This window comes from Magallana gigas, chromosome 1 (assembly GCF_963853765.1).
Source record: "Magallana gigas chromosome 1, xbMagGiga1.1, whole genome shotgun sequence".
NCBI classification, from domain to species: Eukaryota; Metazoa; Mollusca; class Bivalvia; order Ostreida; family Ostreidae; genus Magallana; species Magallana gigas.
The window spans coordinates 41,872,813-41,891,088 of NC_088853.1; the positions used below are offsets into that span (position 1 = coordinate 41,872,813).

The window sequence follows — 18,276 nt, forward strand, 5'->3', positions numbered from 1 at the left end:
AATGGATAACTCCTGCATTTGTGGGGGTTTTTTTTCTTTAAGGAAAACCAGCCCCAGAATGTGTAAAAATTGTTTTTTACTTAAGAGTCAGGAAGGATAACTTCTGTTTATGATGCTTATGTTTTAATTTTATATTGTCTCCCTTAAAGAATATCGACCCCCTTCTGGCCCTGGGGCCATAAAACTTAGACAAGCTCACTTTCGATCTCAGTCTCATTTTCCACTATAGGTTCCTTTTGTAAAAGTGAGACTGAGATCAAATGCGAGTTCGTCCAAGTTTTATGGCCTCCAGGCCTGGAGTTCTTGCCCTGGGGCCATAAAACTTAGACGAGCTCACTTTTGATCTCAGTCTCACTTTTACAAAAGGAATATATAGCAGAAAAGTGAGACTGAGATCTAAAGTGAGCTTGTCGAAGTTTTATGGTCCCAGCGCTGGTGGACAATCACTAGTAAGGACCAAGGTCCTGTTTATCTGTTGCCAGAAAAAATGACTTCTGCTCATATTTACCAGTAGATCCTTAGTGGCCACCAAACCCTTGGCAAATTGTTAGTTTCTCAGTAAACATCGGGTCCCTCCTTTCTATTTTTCAATTTTTTTCTGATCTGGATCTCTAATACTCTTTGTTTACAGTGGCTAGTGAGTTGCTGATTCTGAGCCTGGACCTGGTCAAGAACAGGGTAGGAGTGATGTCCCTTGAGATGAGGAAGAGTTTCATTGGTCAGATCCTGGTCGGCCTGATCGAGAAGACGTCCGACCCCAAGGTCATGAAGGCCATCACCAAAATGGTGGAGGACTGGGTCAAAACCAAGGTATATAGTCACACGGTTTTACATGGATAATGATTATTTAAATTTTAAGGTCATTTGTTTAGGTCAAGGTCATTTGTATTACAAGTGACCAAAGGGTCATGACGATCATCACCAAAATGGTTGAAGACTAAGTCAAAACAAAGGAATGATAGCTCAGATTTTGAGGTCAAGGTCATTATTATAAGAAATGGTTAGGTGGTTACGTCAATATCTGTTGAATGCCAAATTTTTTGTGGATTTTGTTGTACAGTTGATCCACGAATATAAATGTTCATTAACTAACGCGCAAAACTAATACCCGGTAATGTATTGATAGAATCATTGATCAAAATTTGTGTATTCTTGATATTGTCAATTTTACTTCACCCACAAAAAAATTGAAGCCCTCAAATACTAATAAAACCACAGACGTTACTTTTAAAATCTTAAAATCCTAAAAAAAGCCAAGTGCATCAGACCTGATGTGGTGGTGCATTAAAAAACAAACCAAAATAAATTTTGGAATGCCTTAATTTCTCTATTTTGTATGATTCCAGACCCCCATCGCCATTAACCAGTCGCCCGTGATTCGGGAGAAGGCCATACTGTTGGTGAAACTGATGCAGCATGTGGAGAAGAGGTTCCCCGAGGAGCAGGAACTCAACGCCCAGTTCCTGGAACTCGTCAATTACATCTACAGGTTGGAGTTTGGAAATTTATGTTTCTTTCAAGAGGGCTAGATAAAAGAGGCCATTTCTAGATTATGGCAACATTTCTTTGAGAAAAAGAGCTCTGAAAAATGATATTAATTTAAAGCTAAGATTTTTTTCTGTACTAAATAATAGGGTTTTGGCTAAAGAAATTAATTTTTCAGAGAGAAAAATATCTCAACCCTTCGAATTGAATTGTATTGACTTCAAATTGATTTTTTTTTAAAAAAACAAATGTATATGTGCTTTTCACTTTCTTTTTGAATATCAGAGATGATAGTTTGAGTGGAACAGAGCTGACCTCTAAGCTGGAGCCGGCGTTTCTAGGGGGGCTCAGGTGTAACCAGCCACCCATCAGACAGAAGTTTGTTGAGGTAAGGGATATCTCTTACTTATATAAGAATATTCGTTCGTTCATTATTATATACAGTAAAACACGGTTATAGCGAACACGCTTATAATGAATTGACGCTTACAGCGAAGTGAATTTCATTCCCCGTGACTATAATATTACATGTTGTAAACTTGACGGATATAACGAATTACGCTTATAACGAAGGAAATTCGCCCGTCCCTGGCGCTTCGTTATAACCGTGTTTTACTGTACCCCCTTCCACTCCCCGTAAAGAAAATAAAAAGTTGGGGGAAGGGGGTTATATTTTTTTTACAGCATTTTACGCCCAACCCAATTTTGGCGAATATGTATTATACATGTGTTGTGCACAAGACTTTGCGGTATCTTATGTGTATAGGAATATTTGTTAGTCATTAAAATACCCTCTTTCACTCCCCCTTAAGAAAGTAGAAAGTTTGAAGTAGGGGGATATATGGGGGAGGGGGGGGGTAATGATGGTTACTTTGTTGTCCGACCAGCCTCCTTAGTAAGACTAATTGAATTTTCTCCCCTGCAGGTGTTTGACAACAGTATTCCCAAGAGGATCTTTGACCGCCTCCTGTACATCACCTGCTCACAGAACTGGGAGTCTATGGGCGGCCACTTCTGGATCAAACAGTGCCTGGAGGTAAGGAAAAAAACAATTAATGTTTAGGTTCTCTGGCAAAGAATTTCAAATGTTTAATCCAGCAAGCAAGATTTTAATTTGAACGCTATTACAAAATTTGCAAAAAGGTGATAACTCATTTTTTCACGTTTTGACTTGAAATTGAATAAAATATTGAGTTACTCCCCTTTTACAATATGGCAATGAAATTGTTTGATGCATCAGCATTTCACCTTTTGGGATGCCTGTGAAACAGAAAATAAATTATATTTGGCCTTAAATCAGAATTTTGCTTGACTGAATCCTGTAACATGCAAATTGTGTCACCCTGTTCCCATTTTCTTTCTTTTTTTCAGTTGGTGCTAGCGGTAGCAATGAGCGGACACACCATACAGAGCTCATCTCCCATGAGTCTCCTGCCCTCCGCCAGCAGCATTGTAAATCTAGCTGACAGCCACGAACGTGCCGCCTTTGCCAACATCATGAAGATGAAGGAGGAGCCGATGGATGTCGAGTCCGTGGACTCCAACAAAGAAGAGGTAAGGAAAGGGGGATAACTCACCTCTGCTCCTTTTGAAGGGGGATGAATTATCTGTACTCTTATGGGGAAAAAGCATTCAAGGCTAGAGTAGCTAGGAATGAGTAACTGTACTAATGGGTCTTTTTTATGACAATTATTTTACTAACTTTTTATCATGAAAATCATAATTCATTATTCTTTAATTGTATGTTTCACATGAACATGCAGTGTAGCTACAATTTCATAGTGAAATAATGTTTTATGCATGTCTTAGTATGGAGCATACATGAGAATTCTTGTCCTTTTTGACCTTTATCTATATACCTTTTACCTTTGACTCTGTTCTGTATTACAGGAGGAGATTGATATGGAGCTAGGAGGCGTGTCCTCTGATGACAACACTTCCTCTAAAGAGCCCCCTAAAAAAGAACTCCAGGAACCAAAACAGAGCATCAACACACTGCTACAGAGACAGGCCAAGTTCCTGGAGGGGTGTCGCGAGGTCAAGGTAAGCTATAAATAGTCTTCAAGTATGAGGTCAAGGTGAATTATTAATATCACTCAAGGTCAAGGTCAAGGTAAGTTTTAGATAGAACTCAACCATGAAGTCAAGGTCAGTTCTAAATCTCTCAAAGATGAGGTGAAGGTGAATTATTAATAGCACACAACACACTGTTTTAGGGGTAAGTTGCTAGTATCTAAATAAAAAACTACTTATCAGAAGTGTTTCAAAAGAGAACTGCATGTAGTTAAGGTCGTATGGGACATTATAACTCAAATACTGTCACTGATTTAGAATTTTCAAATGACTATATATGATAAGGGCCTAAAATGGCCCCCTAAAATGAACGTCATCATTTTACTATTATTCTTTGTTTTCTTAGTACAGATATGTATGTGATGTGTTTACATAATATTCATTTTGGTTCAAGTGCCCACAATTTAGAAATATGACATTTTAAATACAACCTTTTCCCGCCAATTTTGCATTTTTAGCGTAAAACAGATTGTTTTCAAGCAGTTTTTCCTTCCAAAAACATAGAGCGCATTCTTGAACAAATGAAATATTTTTATCAGAGATGTATCTAGCCAAGACTAATAATTGACAAAAAATTTTCCTTGTTCAAGCATGCGCTCTATATTTCCCATTCGTAAATAGATAAGAAAAATGTCAATTTTTGGCTGATTTTGATTGAATTATAGAAATGGCGTCACTTCTGACGTCATATACTGCCAGTGAGTGCAAATAAATCAAATAAATAGATGAAAAATATGTTTTATATCAACTCTTCTAACAAATTAGTTAACATTTTTTTGCACCCGAAACACTTAAAAAATGGCGAATTATGGGGGCCAAATTTAACTCTTATCATATATAGTTCTTTACAATATTTAATCAAAAAATACATTTAAAAATTATCCGTGAAGGTGAAAATTTTAAAATCCTCAGCAGGATTCAAACTCATGATTTACAGATTCATAGTGAACCTTCTAACCCACTGCTCTACACTGTTATGGGAAAGAAACTAAAGAATTTTACATGATTTAATTGTTTATTTCGATAAATAGTACGTCACAACATGGAAGTGTTCCATACTACCTTAAACATCTTCTCTCTGTCTCTCTTTTACACAGACCGTGTCGTACCTGGCCGCCCTCTCACAGCTGTGCCACTGCACCACCGACCTGACCCACAGTATCTGGGTCGACATCTTCCCCAGGATCTGGAAAATCCTCTCCGAGAAACAGCAAGGGGTAGGTGGCCTCATTTTTCTAAAAATCTTGAATAGGTTTATAAAAAAAAACAAAATGTGTCTTAAGGTCATTTCTTTGACCAAAGATTTTAGAATATCAAGCAGGCAGGAATTCTTCTATTATGCATTAAAATCAATTAATGTGATAATTTCTTGGTCAGATGATATCGGGTGAGCTGATTCCCTTCATGTGCAGTGGTAGCCACGTCATCCAGAAAGACTGCCACCCCAGTTCCATCCACACGTTCCTGGAGGGGCTTTCTAATGTGGTGCCCCCCGTACAGATCAGGCCCGCGGTGCTCAAGGTTAGTAAAAGGAGGTTTATAAAGGGAGCTCTATGACCATGGCCATTTTGCTAGACCATTCAAACCTCCGGGAGAAGAAGAGTTCCATATTATAAATGTTAACTTTTTTTAAGGAAGCTGTTTTGCCAAGACCCTATTTTTGGACTATTTTAACTTCCAAGAAATAAAGAATTCAATTTAGAAAAAAATGTATTATAATAGAAGAATTTTAATATTCGGACCTAATTAAGCTGTAAAAATATCACTGACCATTTAAATCTCCTGTAGGATAAGAGTTTTAAGGAACTCAAGCTGTTTTGTCAAGACATTATTTTTAGACTATTTAAACCTCCCAAAAAAGAAGAATTCCATATAGAATAAAAAAATAGAATATTTTGAGAAATACTTTAATCTAATTCCAACCCAGAAAACAATAAGTGAATCATTTTTTTTCTTTATTCTCAGTAACTCGTTTAAACCTAACCTGTGTCGACTACTATCAAAACTCATCTTTCTAACGTTCCCCCAAAAGATCTATGCAAAGAAAAACCTTTTTTCAGATATTTTAAAAAATGTTTTTCTTCTCTTTCTCAGTACCTGGGTAAGACTCACAACCTTTGGCATCGAGCCTGTTTGCTGCTCGAGCAGCTGGCCTTTGACACCAACGCTCAGCAGGCTCTAAAGAATCGCCCTGGCAGCGAATACGAGTTTGAGCCAAATCAGTCTTCACAGCAGGTGAGTTCATTCTGAGAGCATGTTTTTGGTTTTTTTTTTTATTTTGTACTTGCTTGTAACAGTGATAAATGCATATATTTATACAACAATGAGCAAAGGTATTTTTTTAATTCTCTTTTGCTTTGAAAGTTTGTGGATAAGTGGATAGTACAGTACAGTAAATGTAAAACTTAAGCATGGCACATTTTGATGATTTTTTATTGAGACTGTTCACATGAGGCACAGGATTATATTACACAAACATAATACAAGTAATGAAAAGAACTTTTAAATGTCTTTTTAATTTTTATGAATTTTCCTTTCATCAAAAAGATGTTATTCATGCATGATAAGATTCTTGAAAGAGTTGCCTCTCTTAGACCAATTACATTACATTAGTCACATGATACATGTACATCAATGCATGCATACTAAGATTCCAGGAGATCTATTGTTATAAAAAGCAACTCTTGTACCTTTGTTTTCATGATCAAGTTACAATAAGAGTTGCCTCTCTTAGACCATGTTGTTTGACCCATAGTATGATACATTACAGGAGACACTGGACTGCCTGTGTGAACTGTACTCACTTCTTAAGGAGTCAGACATGTGGACTGGACTGTGGCAAAAAAGGTCAAAGTTCACAGAGACCAACACCGCCATAGCCTACGAACAGCACGGTTTCTTTGAACAGGCCCAGACGGCTTACGAACAGGTCAGTTTTGATTTACTTTTAACGTGTGAGCCCTTTTTTATTTAGATGCTGTCAACTGTTGATTCCTTATTATATGCGCTGAGTACTTAATGCCACGATTCTACCATTTTTCATCAAACGCAAAAGCGTAACTTCGCGAATGTCGAAGTTTCATCATAATTACTTAAAGTTTACATCTGTCACATAAATAGAAGTGAGATTTTAAAATTTGCAAGATGTGCCTTGCGATTTTATGCGGATATTAATTCATTACGTCAAATTAGGAATCTGCAGTATTTGGATAATCAGATTGTCATGGTTTATTGTTTCAGTGTATGACCAAGGCCAGACAGGACCACAACGCGACCTCGGCCCAGCCGACTGTTCTACCGGAGTACCGACTATGGGAGGACCATTGGATCAGGTACTCTCTTTTCTTTTATAGTTTTTTTGTCTTTGCTTAATCATAGTTCCATTTCCCCCTCATCTTGCTAATGTAAATACTTGACTAATATGTAGTCAAACACCTTTGCATCAGCAACACCCATGCATGGCAATTTCAAGACTTGCAGTACCATAATTCTATGTTAATGTCGTGACGAGCTTCTTGATTGGGATCTGTGTATTGAGTAAATAAACCCTTGCACAGATATTTTGAGATTTGCAATGCTATTATTTTCCCCCATGATAACATATAGCTACATGTATGTATGTGTGTTTTTGTAGATGTTGTAAGGAGCTGAACCAGTGGGACCTGCTGCTGGAGTACGCCACCTCCAAGGGGAACACCAACCCCCACCTGGTGCTGGAGAGTGCCTGGAGGGTGCCCAACTGGTCCGTCATGAAGGACGCCCTTGCTCAGGTAACCCCAGGGGGGCGATTCTCCCAATTTCATAATTGTATTTAAGATACTGAAGAAGTCATAGGCTAGACATACAGTGATTTTTTTACATCCTATTTAGGTTGGAATTTTGATCCTTTCCCCTAGAAGAAATTACAGATTTGATTTCTTAATAGATTCTGACTGACCTTTGCCTCCATGAAATTCTGTCCCCCCCCCCCCAACCACCACCACCAAAAAAACATGTAAATTTGATATATGTTGGTTTGTTGAAACTAATACAAACGTTACAAAAGTTATTCTGACTAAGAGCAAGAAATTCAAGATTCAAATTGAAAATAATAAATATAAAGTTAATAATTATACATGTCTATTAATTTAGATTTTGATAAAAAACAAATTGACTTTGACTTGAGTTACATAAGAGGAAAGCATTGATTTCATGTACAGTTTGCAGAATTGTGGGTTTGAAGGCCACTTGTATATATTGCATATACAAAGTTAACATATTAAATTCAAGTCAAATTGTTGTTTTACACAGGTGGAACTGAGTTGTCCCAAGGAAATGGCCTGGAAGGTCAACTTGTACCGAGGCTACATCGCAATATGTCACCCTGACGACCACCATCTCAACATGGTTACCATGGTAACATGACAATTTTATAATGAAAGAAAATAGTTTAAGATTGATCAAGTCTTTTCTTGCATGGTAGTTTTAACCTTTTAGAGAACATATTTTTACAAGAGTCTTATTATTGCAGCAGTTTTTAACTTTCAATTGATAAATGAGATTTTAAATAGAATAGTACTTTTTCTTGACCCATACTTCCTTGAATATTGAATTCTAAATTTTGGATTTTGACAAATCAGGTTTTTAAGGGCAATTTCCCCCAACTATCAGAGAATTTAATCATACGTTTGCATACCTATACTGACCATTGACTATTTTTTAGTTTCATTCCCATCAAAAAAAAAAATGTAAGAGTTTTCCTCTCAAAGACTTATAATTGATTTTTGATAGAACAATAATGTGTAATGAGTTGGCTCACGGTCAGTAATCAAATTTGAAACTGGCCGAAGCTTTTTTTTCCAGTGGCGGTCTTGTGATCTCTGACCTTCTGACTTCACCACAGATTTGGGATTTGTGGCTGTGTAGGAGGTTGATATAATTTTTCACAGGGGTTTTTTGACCTTCGACAAACCATGAATTTAGGAGTTGTATCAATGTGTCGGTTTTGATCTATTAACTTAGCAGGTTTTTGTGTTTTTTTTACCTCTGACATGGGTGTATTTGTTTATTTGATTGAAAAGCTGCAAGAGTAATCCTAATTTGCTAGTTTGCAGTATGGAGATCTCCATTGTCTACTTTCTGAATAGCAATTAGACAATGGAGAAATCCTTGACCAGTTCTAGAGGTAGCAAACGATTACACCCCTTCTAATTCTCCACAGATTGAGCGTCTGGTGGAGGTCTCCAGTAACCTGGCCATCAAGGAATGGCGCCGCCTGCCATCGGTGGTGTCCCACATCCATGTCCCGCTACTACAGGCGGCGCAACAGATCATGGAGCTTCAGGAGGCTGCCCAGATAAACCAAGGCCTGCAGCCCGCCAACATCAACCGCAGCTCCAGTCTCCACGATATGAAGGCCATCGTCAAGACTTGGAGGTGAGTCCAAGGTTAAGTTACAAGACTTGGACTTAAGTCTTGTGTTAGGTATTAGGAGTTGAATAATAGTTGATTTGAAAGCTGTGATCAAGACTTGGAGGTGAGTCCAAGGTTAAGTTACAAGACTTGGACTTAAATCTTGTGTTAGGTAATAGGACTTTAATAATAAATGACTTGAAGGCCATGGTTAAGACTTGGAGGTTAGGTCAAGGTTAAGTTACAAGACTTGGACTTAAATCTTGTGTAAGGTAATATCTTAAAGGCCATCAGCAAGACATGGTCAATGGTTAAGCTACAAGACTTGAACATGAGTCGTGTGAAATAAAAGGCCTTGAGTAATTAATTATGTAAAGGCCTCGGGCGAGACATGGATGAGAGCCCAATGTTAAGTTATAGTACTTGGAGGTGAGACTTTCATGTAACTTAAAGGACTTGTAAGTTAATTAAGTGATGAGTTAAAGGCCATCATCAAGAACTGGAGGTGAGTTAAAAGAAACGTGAAATAAGGCACAGATTGGTCTCTACAGAAACATGTACCTTACATACTGTAAACATGGTAAACCAACTATTATTGTAGACCAATTTTTATTCACGGCGAATTTATTTTGCAATTATTTGCCAATAAAGTGGTTCGCGACGACTACTGTTCGCAACCAAGCCTTGTCCAGACCTGTATTTTTATAAAAACTGTAGACAATGGATTGGTTCGCAGCGAGAAATATTCGCGACAAGACAAGGCTCTTGTTAACCTCGTGAAAATTTCTCGCACGCGAATAAAAGTTGGTTTACAGTATTCGGGATGACTTTATATTGCAATTTACTGGAGATTAACTGGTTTGCAGCTTCTAATTTTGCATGTCTGAACAAGATGTACCAGACTGTCTGGAGAATAACCAGAGGCATTTAAATGTAATGAATTTCGGCAAGAAATATTCTTAACCAAAAGGCTCTTGCAAACCTATTGAAAAATTTCTCGCACACTGCCCTTAATCATGGTTTTAACGAACACGCTTATAACGAATTCATGGTTACAGGGAAGAGATTTTCATTCACCGTGACTTTATTACATGTTGAAAACTTGATGGATATAACGAAATTTGCTTATAACGAAGCAAAACTGACTGTCTCTGACAATTCGTTATAAGCAAGTTTTACTGTATAAGGTTTGTTGAAAGTATAAAGTACTTTTGTTCAAATTAGATTACGGTAAAACAGCTAAAATATATATATATATAACAAAATCCAAATCAAAAACGGAAAATCAAAATTCCTTTTTTTACCCCGTTTTTCATATCTGCATCCATTTACACCCCTTTTTGCGAAAAATAGGCCTTTACAAGTCAAAGTTCATGGAATTTTCCCGAATCATTGACATTTAAATGCATTACACAGACATTTAAAATGAGTAACGTTCCTCTCATTCTTATAAAAACTTATGAAGCACCAGAGGAATGTTCCTCTTTACCTAAACTAAAATCTCTTTGAGTACTTTGTTTATTTTGGCTAAAATTTTCAAACAAATTTTCCTCAAAGATTTCTCAGCAGCTATTTATCGCAGATGCTTGAAATTTTAACAAACTATTTGTTTAGGCATGCAAAATTGTGGGATATATTTCTGTACCAATCGGATGCCAGCTTTCTGTTAAATGTCGACTTTGCTTATTTTGCAAATTCACATCAGAGCGGGGGTATCACTAGTGAGCATTGCCTCACAGATATCTTGTTTTTCATTCCATTGATTAAAGGTAGGTGCAGACAAGGAAGTAAAAACTTATTGGGTTCAAACATTGCTCAGAGTATTCAACTTCACAGCTACTTAATTACTCAAGGTTTAGATCATTTAAAAAGTCAATGCCCTAACTTAAGGAAGCCTTATTATAATACATTTTGTTTTGACAGATAATTATGGTGCTTTTTTTTGCAATAAGATCAGTACTCATTTAGAATTCCTAGACATCCTTGGTATTAAGAACAGCTAAAAGCAACATTTCTAATTGCTTTGTTTATGTCACTAAACATTCAGATGGTTGGCTATACAAGAGACCAATCAGCCCCGATTTCCTTGTCTGCATCACCATCATTTCAAAATGAAAGTTTTGAAAAAAAAATTGTTTTGTTTATTGATTAGAAACAATTTTTAACAACTTACAAGTTCCTCTCCTTAAATATAACAATAGTTGTCATGAATATAAATTTAGAACAAAAGAAAATATTATATTGATATACACAAAGAAATATTATTTAAATCTCAAGGATTCGTCTATAAACTTTGTACAGGAGCAAAAGTGTTTTGTTGATATGTAAAGGTTGGTTGTTGTTGCCATATAAAAGTAAATTAGTATTTGGAGTTGAATAATAGATGACTTGAAAGCCGTTGTCAAAACTTGGAGGTGAGTCCAAGGTTAAGTTACAAGACTTGGACTTAAGCCTTGTGTTAGGTAATAGGACTTGAATAATAAATGACTTGAAGACCATGGTTAAGACTTGGAGGTTAGGTCAAGGTTAAGTTACAAGACTTGGACTTAAATCTTGTGTAAGGTAATATCTTAAAGGCCATCAGCAAGACATGGTCAATGGTTAAGCTACAAGACTTGAACATGAGTCGTGTTAAATAAAAGGCCTTGAGTAATTAATGACTTAAAGGCGTTGGGCGAGACATGGATGAAAGCCCAATGTTAAGTTATAGTACTTGGAGGTGAGACTTTCATGTAACTTAAAGGACTTGTAAGTTAATTAAGTGATGAGTTAAAGGCCATCATCAAGAACTGGAGGTGAATTAAAAGAAACGTGAAATAAGGCACAGATTGGTCTCTACAGAAACATGTACTTTACTTACTGTAAACATGGTAAACCAACTATTATTCGGGATGACTTTATATTGCAATTTACTGGAGACAAAGGGCTCTTGCAAACCTCTTGAAAAATTTCTCGCACACTGCCCTTTATCATGGTTTTAACGAACATGCTTATAACGAATTCATGCTTACAGCGAAGAGATTTTCATTCACCGTGACTTTATTACATGTTGTAAACTTTACGGATATAACAAAATTCGCTTATAACGAAGCAAAACTGCCCGTCTGTGGCAATTCGTTATAAGCGGGTTTTACTGTATAAGGTTTGTTGAAAGTATAAAGTACTCTTACGTTAAAACAGCTAAAATATATATATATATATATATATATATATATATATATATATATATATATATATATATATATATATATATCAGTGACACAGGGTAGTGGAACAGTTCGTAATTTAGGACTGAAAATGCAGAAAAAATGACATTATTTTTCATTCCATTGATTAAAGGCAGGTGCAGACAAGGAAGTAAAAGCTGATTGGGTTCAAACATTACTCAGAGATTTAATTTTACAGCTACTTAATTTCTCGAGGTTTAGATCATTTCATAAGTAAATGTGCTAACTAAAGGAAGACTTATTACAATACATTTTGTGTTGACATATAATTGTTTTGTCTATGTCACTAAGCATTCAGATGGTTGGCTACAAGAGACCAATCAGCTCCGATTTCCTTGTCTGCATCACCATCATTTCAAATGAAAGTTTGAAAAAAAAAATTGTTTTGTTTATTGATTACAAACAATTTCTAACAACTTACAAGTTCCTCTCCTTAAATATAACAATAGTTGTCATGAATAGTACTTGGAGGTGAGACTTTCATGTAACTTAAAGGACTTGTAAGTTAATTAAGTGATGAGTTAAAGGCCATCATCAAGAACTGGAGGTGAGTTAAAAGAAACGTGAAATAAGGCACAGATTGGTCTCTACAGAAACATGTACTTTACAAACTGTAAACATGGTAAACCAACTATTATTGTAGACCAATTTTTATTCACAGCGACTTTATTTTGCAATTATTTGCCAATAAAGTGGTTCGCGACGACTAATGTCTGGACCAAGCCTTATCCAGACCTGTATTTGTTATAAAAACTATAGACAAAGGATTGGTTTGCGGCAGGAAATGTTTACCATGACAAGGCTCTCGCTAACCTCGTGAAAATTTCTCGCACGCGAATAAAAGTTGGTTTACAGTATTTGGGATGACTTTATATTGCAAATTACTGGAGATAAACTGGTTTGCAGCTTCTAATTTTGCATGTCTGAACAAGATGTAGTAGACTGTCTAGAGAATAACCAGAGGCATTTAAATGTAATGAATTTCGGCAAGAAATATTCTTTACCAAAGGGCTCTTGCAAACCTCTTGAAAAATTTCTCGCACACTGCCCTTAATCATGGTTTTAACGAACACGCTTATAACGAATTCACGCTTACAGCGAAGAGATTTTCATTCACCGTGACTTTAATACATGTTGAAAACTTGATGGATATAACGAAATTCGCTTATAACGAAGCAAAACTGCCTTCTCTGGCAATTCGTTATAAGCGGGTTTTACTGTATAAGGTTTGTTGAAAGTATAAAGTACTTTTGTTCAAATTAGATTACGTTAAAACAGCTAAAATATATATATAACACAATCCAAATCAAAAATGGAAAATCAAAATTCCTTTTTTTTTTACCCCGTTTTTCATATCTGCATCCATTTACACCCCTTTTTGCGAAAAATAGGCCTTTACAAGTCAAAGTTCATGGAATTTTCCCGAATCATTGACATTTAAATGCATTACACAGACATTTAAAATGAGTAACGTTCCTCTCATTCTTATAAAAACTTGTGAAGCACCAGAGGAACGTTCCTCTTTACCTAAACTAAAATCTCTTTGAGTACTTTGTTTATTTTAGCTTAAATTTAAAGCAAATTTTCCTCAAAGATTTCTCAGCAGCTATTTATCGTAGATGCTTGAAATTTTAACAAACTATTTGTTTAGGCATGCAAAATTGTGGGATATATTTCTGTACCAATCGGATGCCAGCTTTCTGTTAAATGTCGACTTTGCTTATTTTGCAAATTCACATCAGAGCGGGGGTATCACTAGTGAGCATTGCCTCACAGATATCTTGTTTTTCATTCCATTGATTAAAGGCAGGCGCAGACAAGGAAGTAAAAACTTATTGGGTTCAAACATTGCTCAGAGTATTCAACTTTACAGCCACTAAATTACTCAAGGTTTAGATCATTGAAAAAGTCAATGCCCTAACTTAAGGAAGCCTTATTATAATACATTTTGTTTTGACAGATAATTATGGTGCTTTATTTTGGAAATAAGATCGGTACTCCTTTATAATTCCTAGACATCCTTGGTATTAAGAACAGCTAAAAGCAACATTTCTAATTGCTTTTTTTTTATGTCACTAAACATTCAGATGGTTGGCTATACAAGAGACCAATCAGCCCCGATTTCCTTGTCTGCATCACCATCATTTCAAAATGAAAGTTTGAAAAAAAAATTGTTTTGTTTATTGATTAGAAACAATTTCTAGCAACTTATAAGTTCCTCTCCTTAAATATAACAATAGTTGTCATGAATATAAATCTAGAACAAAAGAAAATATAAAATTGATATACACAAAGAAATATTATTTAAATCTCAAGGATACGTCTATAGACTTTGTACAGGAGCAAAAATGCTTTTGTTGATATGTAAAGGTTGGTTGCTGTTGCCATATAAAAGTAAATTTGTATCAATATTGACTAAAAAAAAAATTTCAATTGTTTACGCACAATTCATGATGCACAATGCGTGACGCACATTGCATGAAGACCAATTGCAATTGGTCATCGCAATAGCAGGATATAATAATGGGCATCAAAGGCAAGAGTTTACGTAGCTCAATCGTTAGAGTCATGGACATGTACCCAGGTGACCCGTGTTCAAGCCTAAGTGATGAAATTTTTTCCCCCTCATTTTGTGCTTCGATTTATGATTTTAGATTAAACATGATTGGTTCCATCTCTTATCACAAATCGGATGGATGACCTTTTCGTTGCTCACAACGAATATAATCTAGTTGTTTTGTCGAATTATTTGGAGATTAAGATAGTTGGCTGTAGGAGAGACCTGCCATCTTTGATTCCCTTGTCATGCTTTTTCATGAACCGTCTGCCAATGGTTTCATGCAGACAACCCGAGTTCCCCTAAAGTTAGATAATCATGATCAGAAGTAAAAAAAAAAAAGAAAGGTTTATTCTGCACATTCAGTACTTAGATCCCACCTTTAATTTTTATCAGGTCTGCTCTTGTTTTGAATTTATCCTTTCGACTTTTGATTTTGAACTCTAATTTTATTAGTGGTCCTTGTTTGCTCTGCTCCTGTTTTGTATTTTTCCTTTGGACTTTTGATTTTAAACACTGTTCGTTATCACCACGTCATTTTTTTTCTCTACTAGGAACCGTCTGCCAATGGTGTCCGACGACTTGTCACACTGGAGTGACATTTTCACATGGAGACAGCACCATTATCAGTTCATCGTCAACCATTACGATTCTCACGCCCAGCAGGACCCGGTAAGGTCATATGACCTCGTTCATCGCTTATTTTACTAGTTAAAATGGGCATTTAAATGCATTTTAAAAAAGATCTTAACACCAAAAATAGATGAAGAACTATATATGATATGAGTTGAATTTGGCCCCCATAATTTGCCATTTTTCAAAGTGTTTCGGGTACAATAAAATGTTATATTATTTTTTTAGAAAAGTTGATATAAATTATATTTTTCACCTATTTATTTTTTTGCACTCGCTTGCAGTATATGACGTCGGAAGTGACACTTTTTCTATAATACAATCAAAATCAGTCAAAAATTGATATTTTTCTTATCTTTTTAAGAATGGGAAATATAGAGTGCATGCTTGAACAAGGAACATTTTTTGGTCACGTATTAGTCTTGGATAGATATATCTCTGATTAAAATATTTTGTTTGTTCAAGCATGCGCTCTATGTTTTCTGAAGAAAAACTGCTTGAAAACAAGCTGTTTTATGCTAAAAATGCAGAAATGGCGGGAAAAGGTTGTCTTTACAATGTCATATTTCTAGTAAATGGTAGGCAGTTGAATTAAAATGAACATTATACAGTAAAATGATGATATTCATTTTAGGGGGTCATTTTAGGCCTATACCATATATAGTCCTTTATATACATTCTTACCATAATGATCCCCCTCTGACAGTATAAAGAGACCACATTTTATAAAATAACATAAATTTGTGACAAAAATTTGTAATTTATATCATGTACATTGGAGCCTCAGTTATCCGGACGCCTTCGTTCCCAAGTTCAATCGTCCGGATAGATGAAGCGTCCGGATATCTGAAATGTGTCTAGGTTTTTTTGCCTTTCATACCATATAGCAACACATGTTAGAGTTGTCTGTTGATGTGAACGTTTTAAAGAGATAAAGAACTCTAGTTTATTTATTATTTTGTCATGAAATATTAACCGGACAATAATGATAACCGAATCTAGCTAAATTCTTTGTGTCCAAGTGTGATATGTGTGTGATACACTGTTGTTCACAATTTTCCAATTTTTGAAAGTGATTTGGGAAGTCAATGTGTTTATACAAGCTACTCATGAGGGTCTGGCACGTAAAAAAGGTGTGAAACTTAATTGACAGGGGTAATCTTTTGTACTGAGTAGGGTATCATTAAATTTTACCGTCCGGTTAAATGAAGCAAGATTAGTAGTAAATCGGTGTTTTGTGGTAAAAACAGACCGTCCGGATCCGGAACACGAAATTCCGGATAAATGAGACAAAATAACGTATAAAAAATCTGTTCCCAAATAATATCGTCCGTAAACTGAAGCGTCCGGTTATCTGGCGTCGGGATATCTGAGGGCCCACTGTATATTCATATAGAATGATGCCCTCCGACTTCAGAAAATGACAGTGTTTTACAAAATTAAATAACTTTTCCTTTAACAAAAATATGTAAATTATATACGGTAATTCTATATATTACTATGAAGAGACCCCCTCTTAGTATGTAAAATGCATAGATTCAGAAAACTATTTATTTTTAACATTATTTTCAATCAGTTCAGAGTCATATTCTACTTGACAGTATAAATTGTGATATATTTTTTTTAAAAATGAGCCATTATGGTTTGTTTTTGTTTTAATGGGGCTTATTGATCATGACCGAGATTTAAAAAAAATGATAATTTCAAGGTCATGTTAACCTGATAAAACTACTTGCATCACAGTTGATGATTTTTTTTTAAATAAAAATATATCCAAATGAATACAATTGAGTAAACACATTAACAAATGAAATATTTTTTACAGAGTCACATGTATTTGAGTTATCAATAGTATGCAATTTTAAACCAATATGCCAACTTATGGAGGCTGGGTTGTCAACTTATTGTAGATTCCTTATTTTACATGAGTACTTAATTCCCCGATTCAACGGTTTTCAATCAAATCGTGAGAAAATAAAATCGGGAATGCCGAATGTTTTTCATAGTTTTATGTAGTTAACATATGTCCGAAAATTAAAAGGGAGATTTTGAAATTCGCGAGACGGGCTTATGGCAATTTTACATGGATAATAATTCCTTAATTAGGAATTTACAGTATTACCCATAGGTGTACCTTGACGTATGAATATTTTGGCCATTAACCATTTTTTTTTTTGTTAACATATGGTATAAAGAAAAAACTTAAACACTTGAAATCTGAATATTTTTCTATACAGACCTCTTGTTCTTAAGGAGATTAATATATTCTAAAAATAACCATGTCCATTCAGCTCTCTTAATTTTGGATTTCTGATGGTGGGTTTTGATGATTTTTATTTTGACCCTGCAGGCCAACAGTAACCATTCCATGCTGGGGGTCCATGCCTCTGCCCAAGCTATCATCCATTTTGGTAAAATTGCCCGCAAGCACGGACTGACAGGGGTGTGCCTGGACTCGCTAAGCAGGTTAGGAAATGTTATTTACCCTTTTGGAATTGTTATTTACCCAATGAAAATGTTATTTATTCTATAAAAAGAATTAATGTTATTTACCCAATGAGATGTTATTTTCTCTTTGGAAATGTTATTTACTCATGACAATGAAAATGTTATATACCCTTAACTATGAATATGGTATCAATGCTATCTAAACTATTTTATGGATTGGAATTGTTAGGTATGCATTGGAAACGTTATATATGAGTTGAAAATGTGAATTAACCCATTGGAAATTTTAATTATAGATATAATTTTTACAGTACACTGCATACAAGTTTTTTTTTTCATCCTGTAATTTCTGTCCACAATCAGCTTGTCTTATGTAAAATATTTAAAATTTGCTCTTGAAGCAGTTGTGTTAGACCATATGAGAGATGGAACAGTTATGTTAGCTTTGCCAAGATATCCCTC

At 35.4% G+C, this 18,276-nt stretch overlaps 1 protein-coding gene across 9 annotated transcripts in view; it reads left to right on the forward strand.

The window, feature by feature from the left end:
* LOC105345162 (transformation/transcription domain-associated protein) overlaps nt 1-18,276 on the forward strand; it is a 77,705-nt gene that overhangs the window by 38,305 nt on the left and 21,124 nt on the right. For all 9 annotated transcript variants that reach the window (XM_034466041.2, XM_066067435.1, XM_034466045.2 and 6 more), the window contains 16 exons: nt 632-810; nt 1,347-1,489; nt 1,771-1,873; nt 2,411-2,521; nt 2,857-3,039; nt 3,376-3,528; nt 4,656-4,775; nt 4,936-5,079; nt 5,653-5,793; nt 6,329-6,487; nt 6,799-6,890; nt 7,193-7,328; nt 7,849-7,953; nt 8,759-8,973; nt 15,288-15,405; nt 17,717-17,832. In XM_034466041.2, the coding sequence (XP_034321932.2) occupies nt 632-810; nt 1,347-1,489; nt 1,771-1,873; nt 2,411-2,521; nt 2,857-3,039; nt 3,376-3,528; nt 4,656-4,775; nt 4,936-5,079; nt 5,653-5,793; nt 6,329-6,487; nt 6,799-6,890; nt 7,193-7,328; nt 7,849-7,953; nt 8,759-8,973; nt 15,288-15,405; nt 17,717-17,832 (2,218 nt within the window). The remainder of the gene's footprint in view (nt 1-631; nt 811-1,346; nt 1,490-1,770; nt 1,874-2,410; nt 2,522-2,856; nt 3,040-3,375; nt 3,529-4,655; nt 4,776-4,935; nt 5,080-5,652; nt 5,794-6,328; nt 6,488-6,798; nt 6,891-7,192; nt 7,329-7,848; nt 7,954-8,758; nt 8,974-15,287; nt 15,406-17,716; nt 17,833-18,276) is intronic.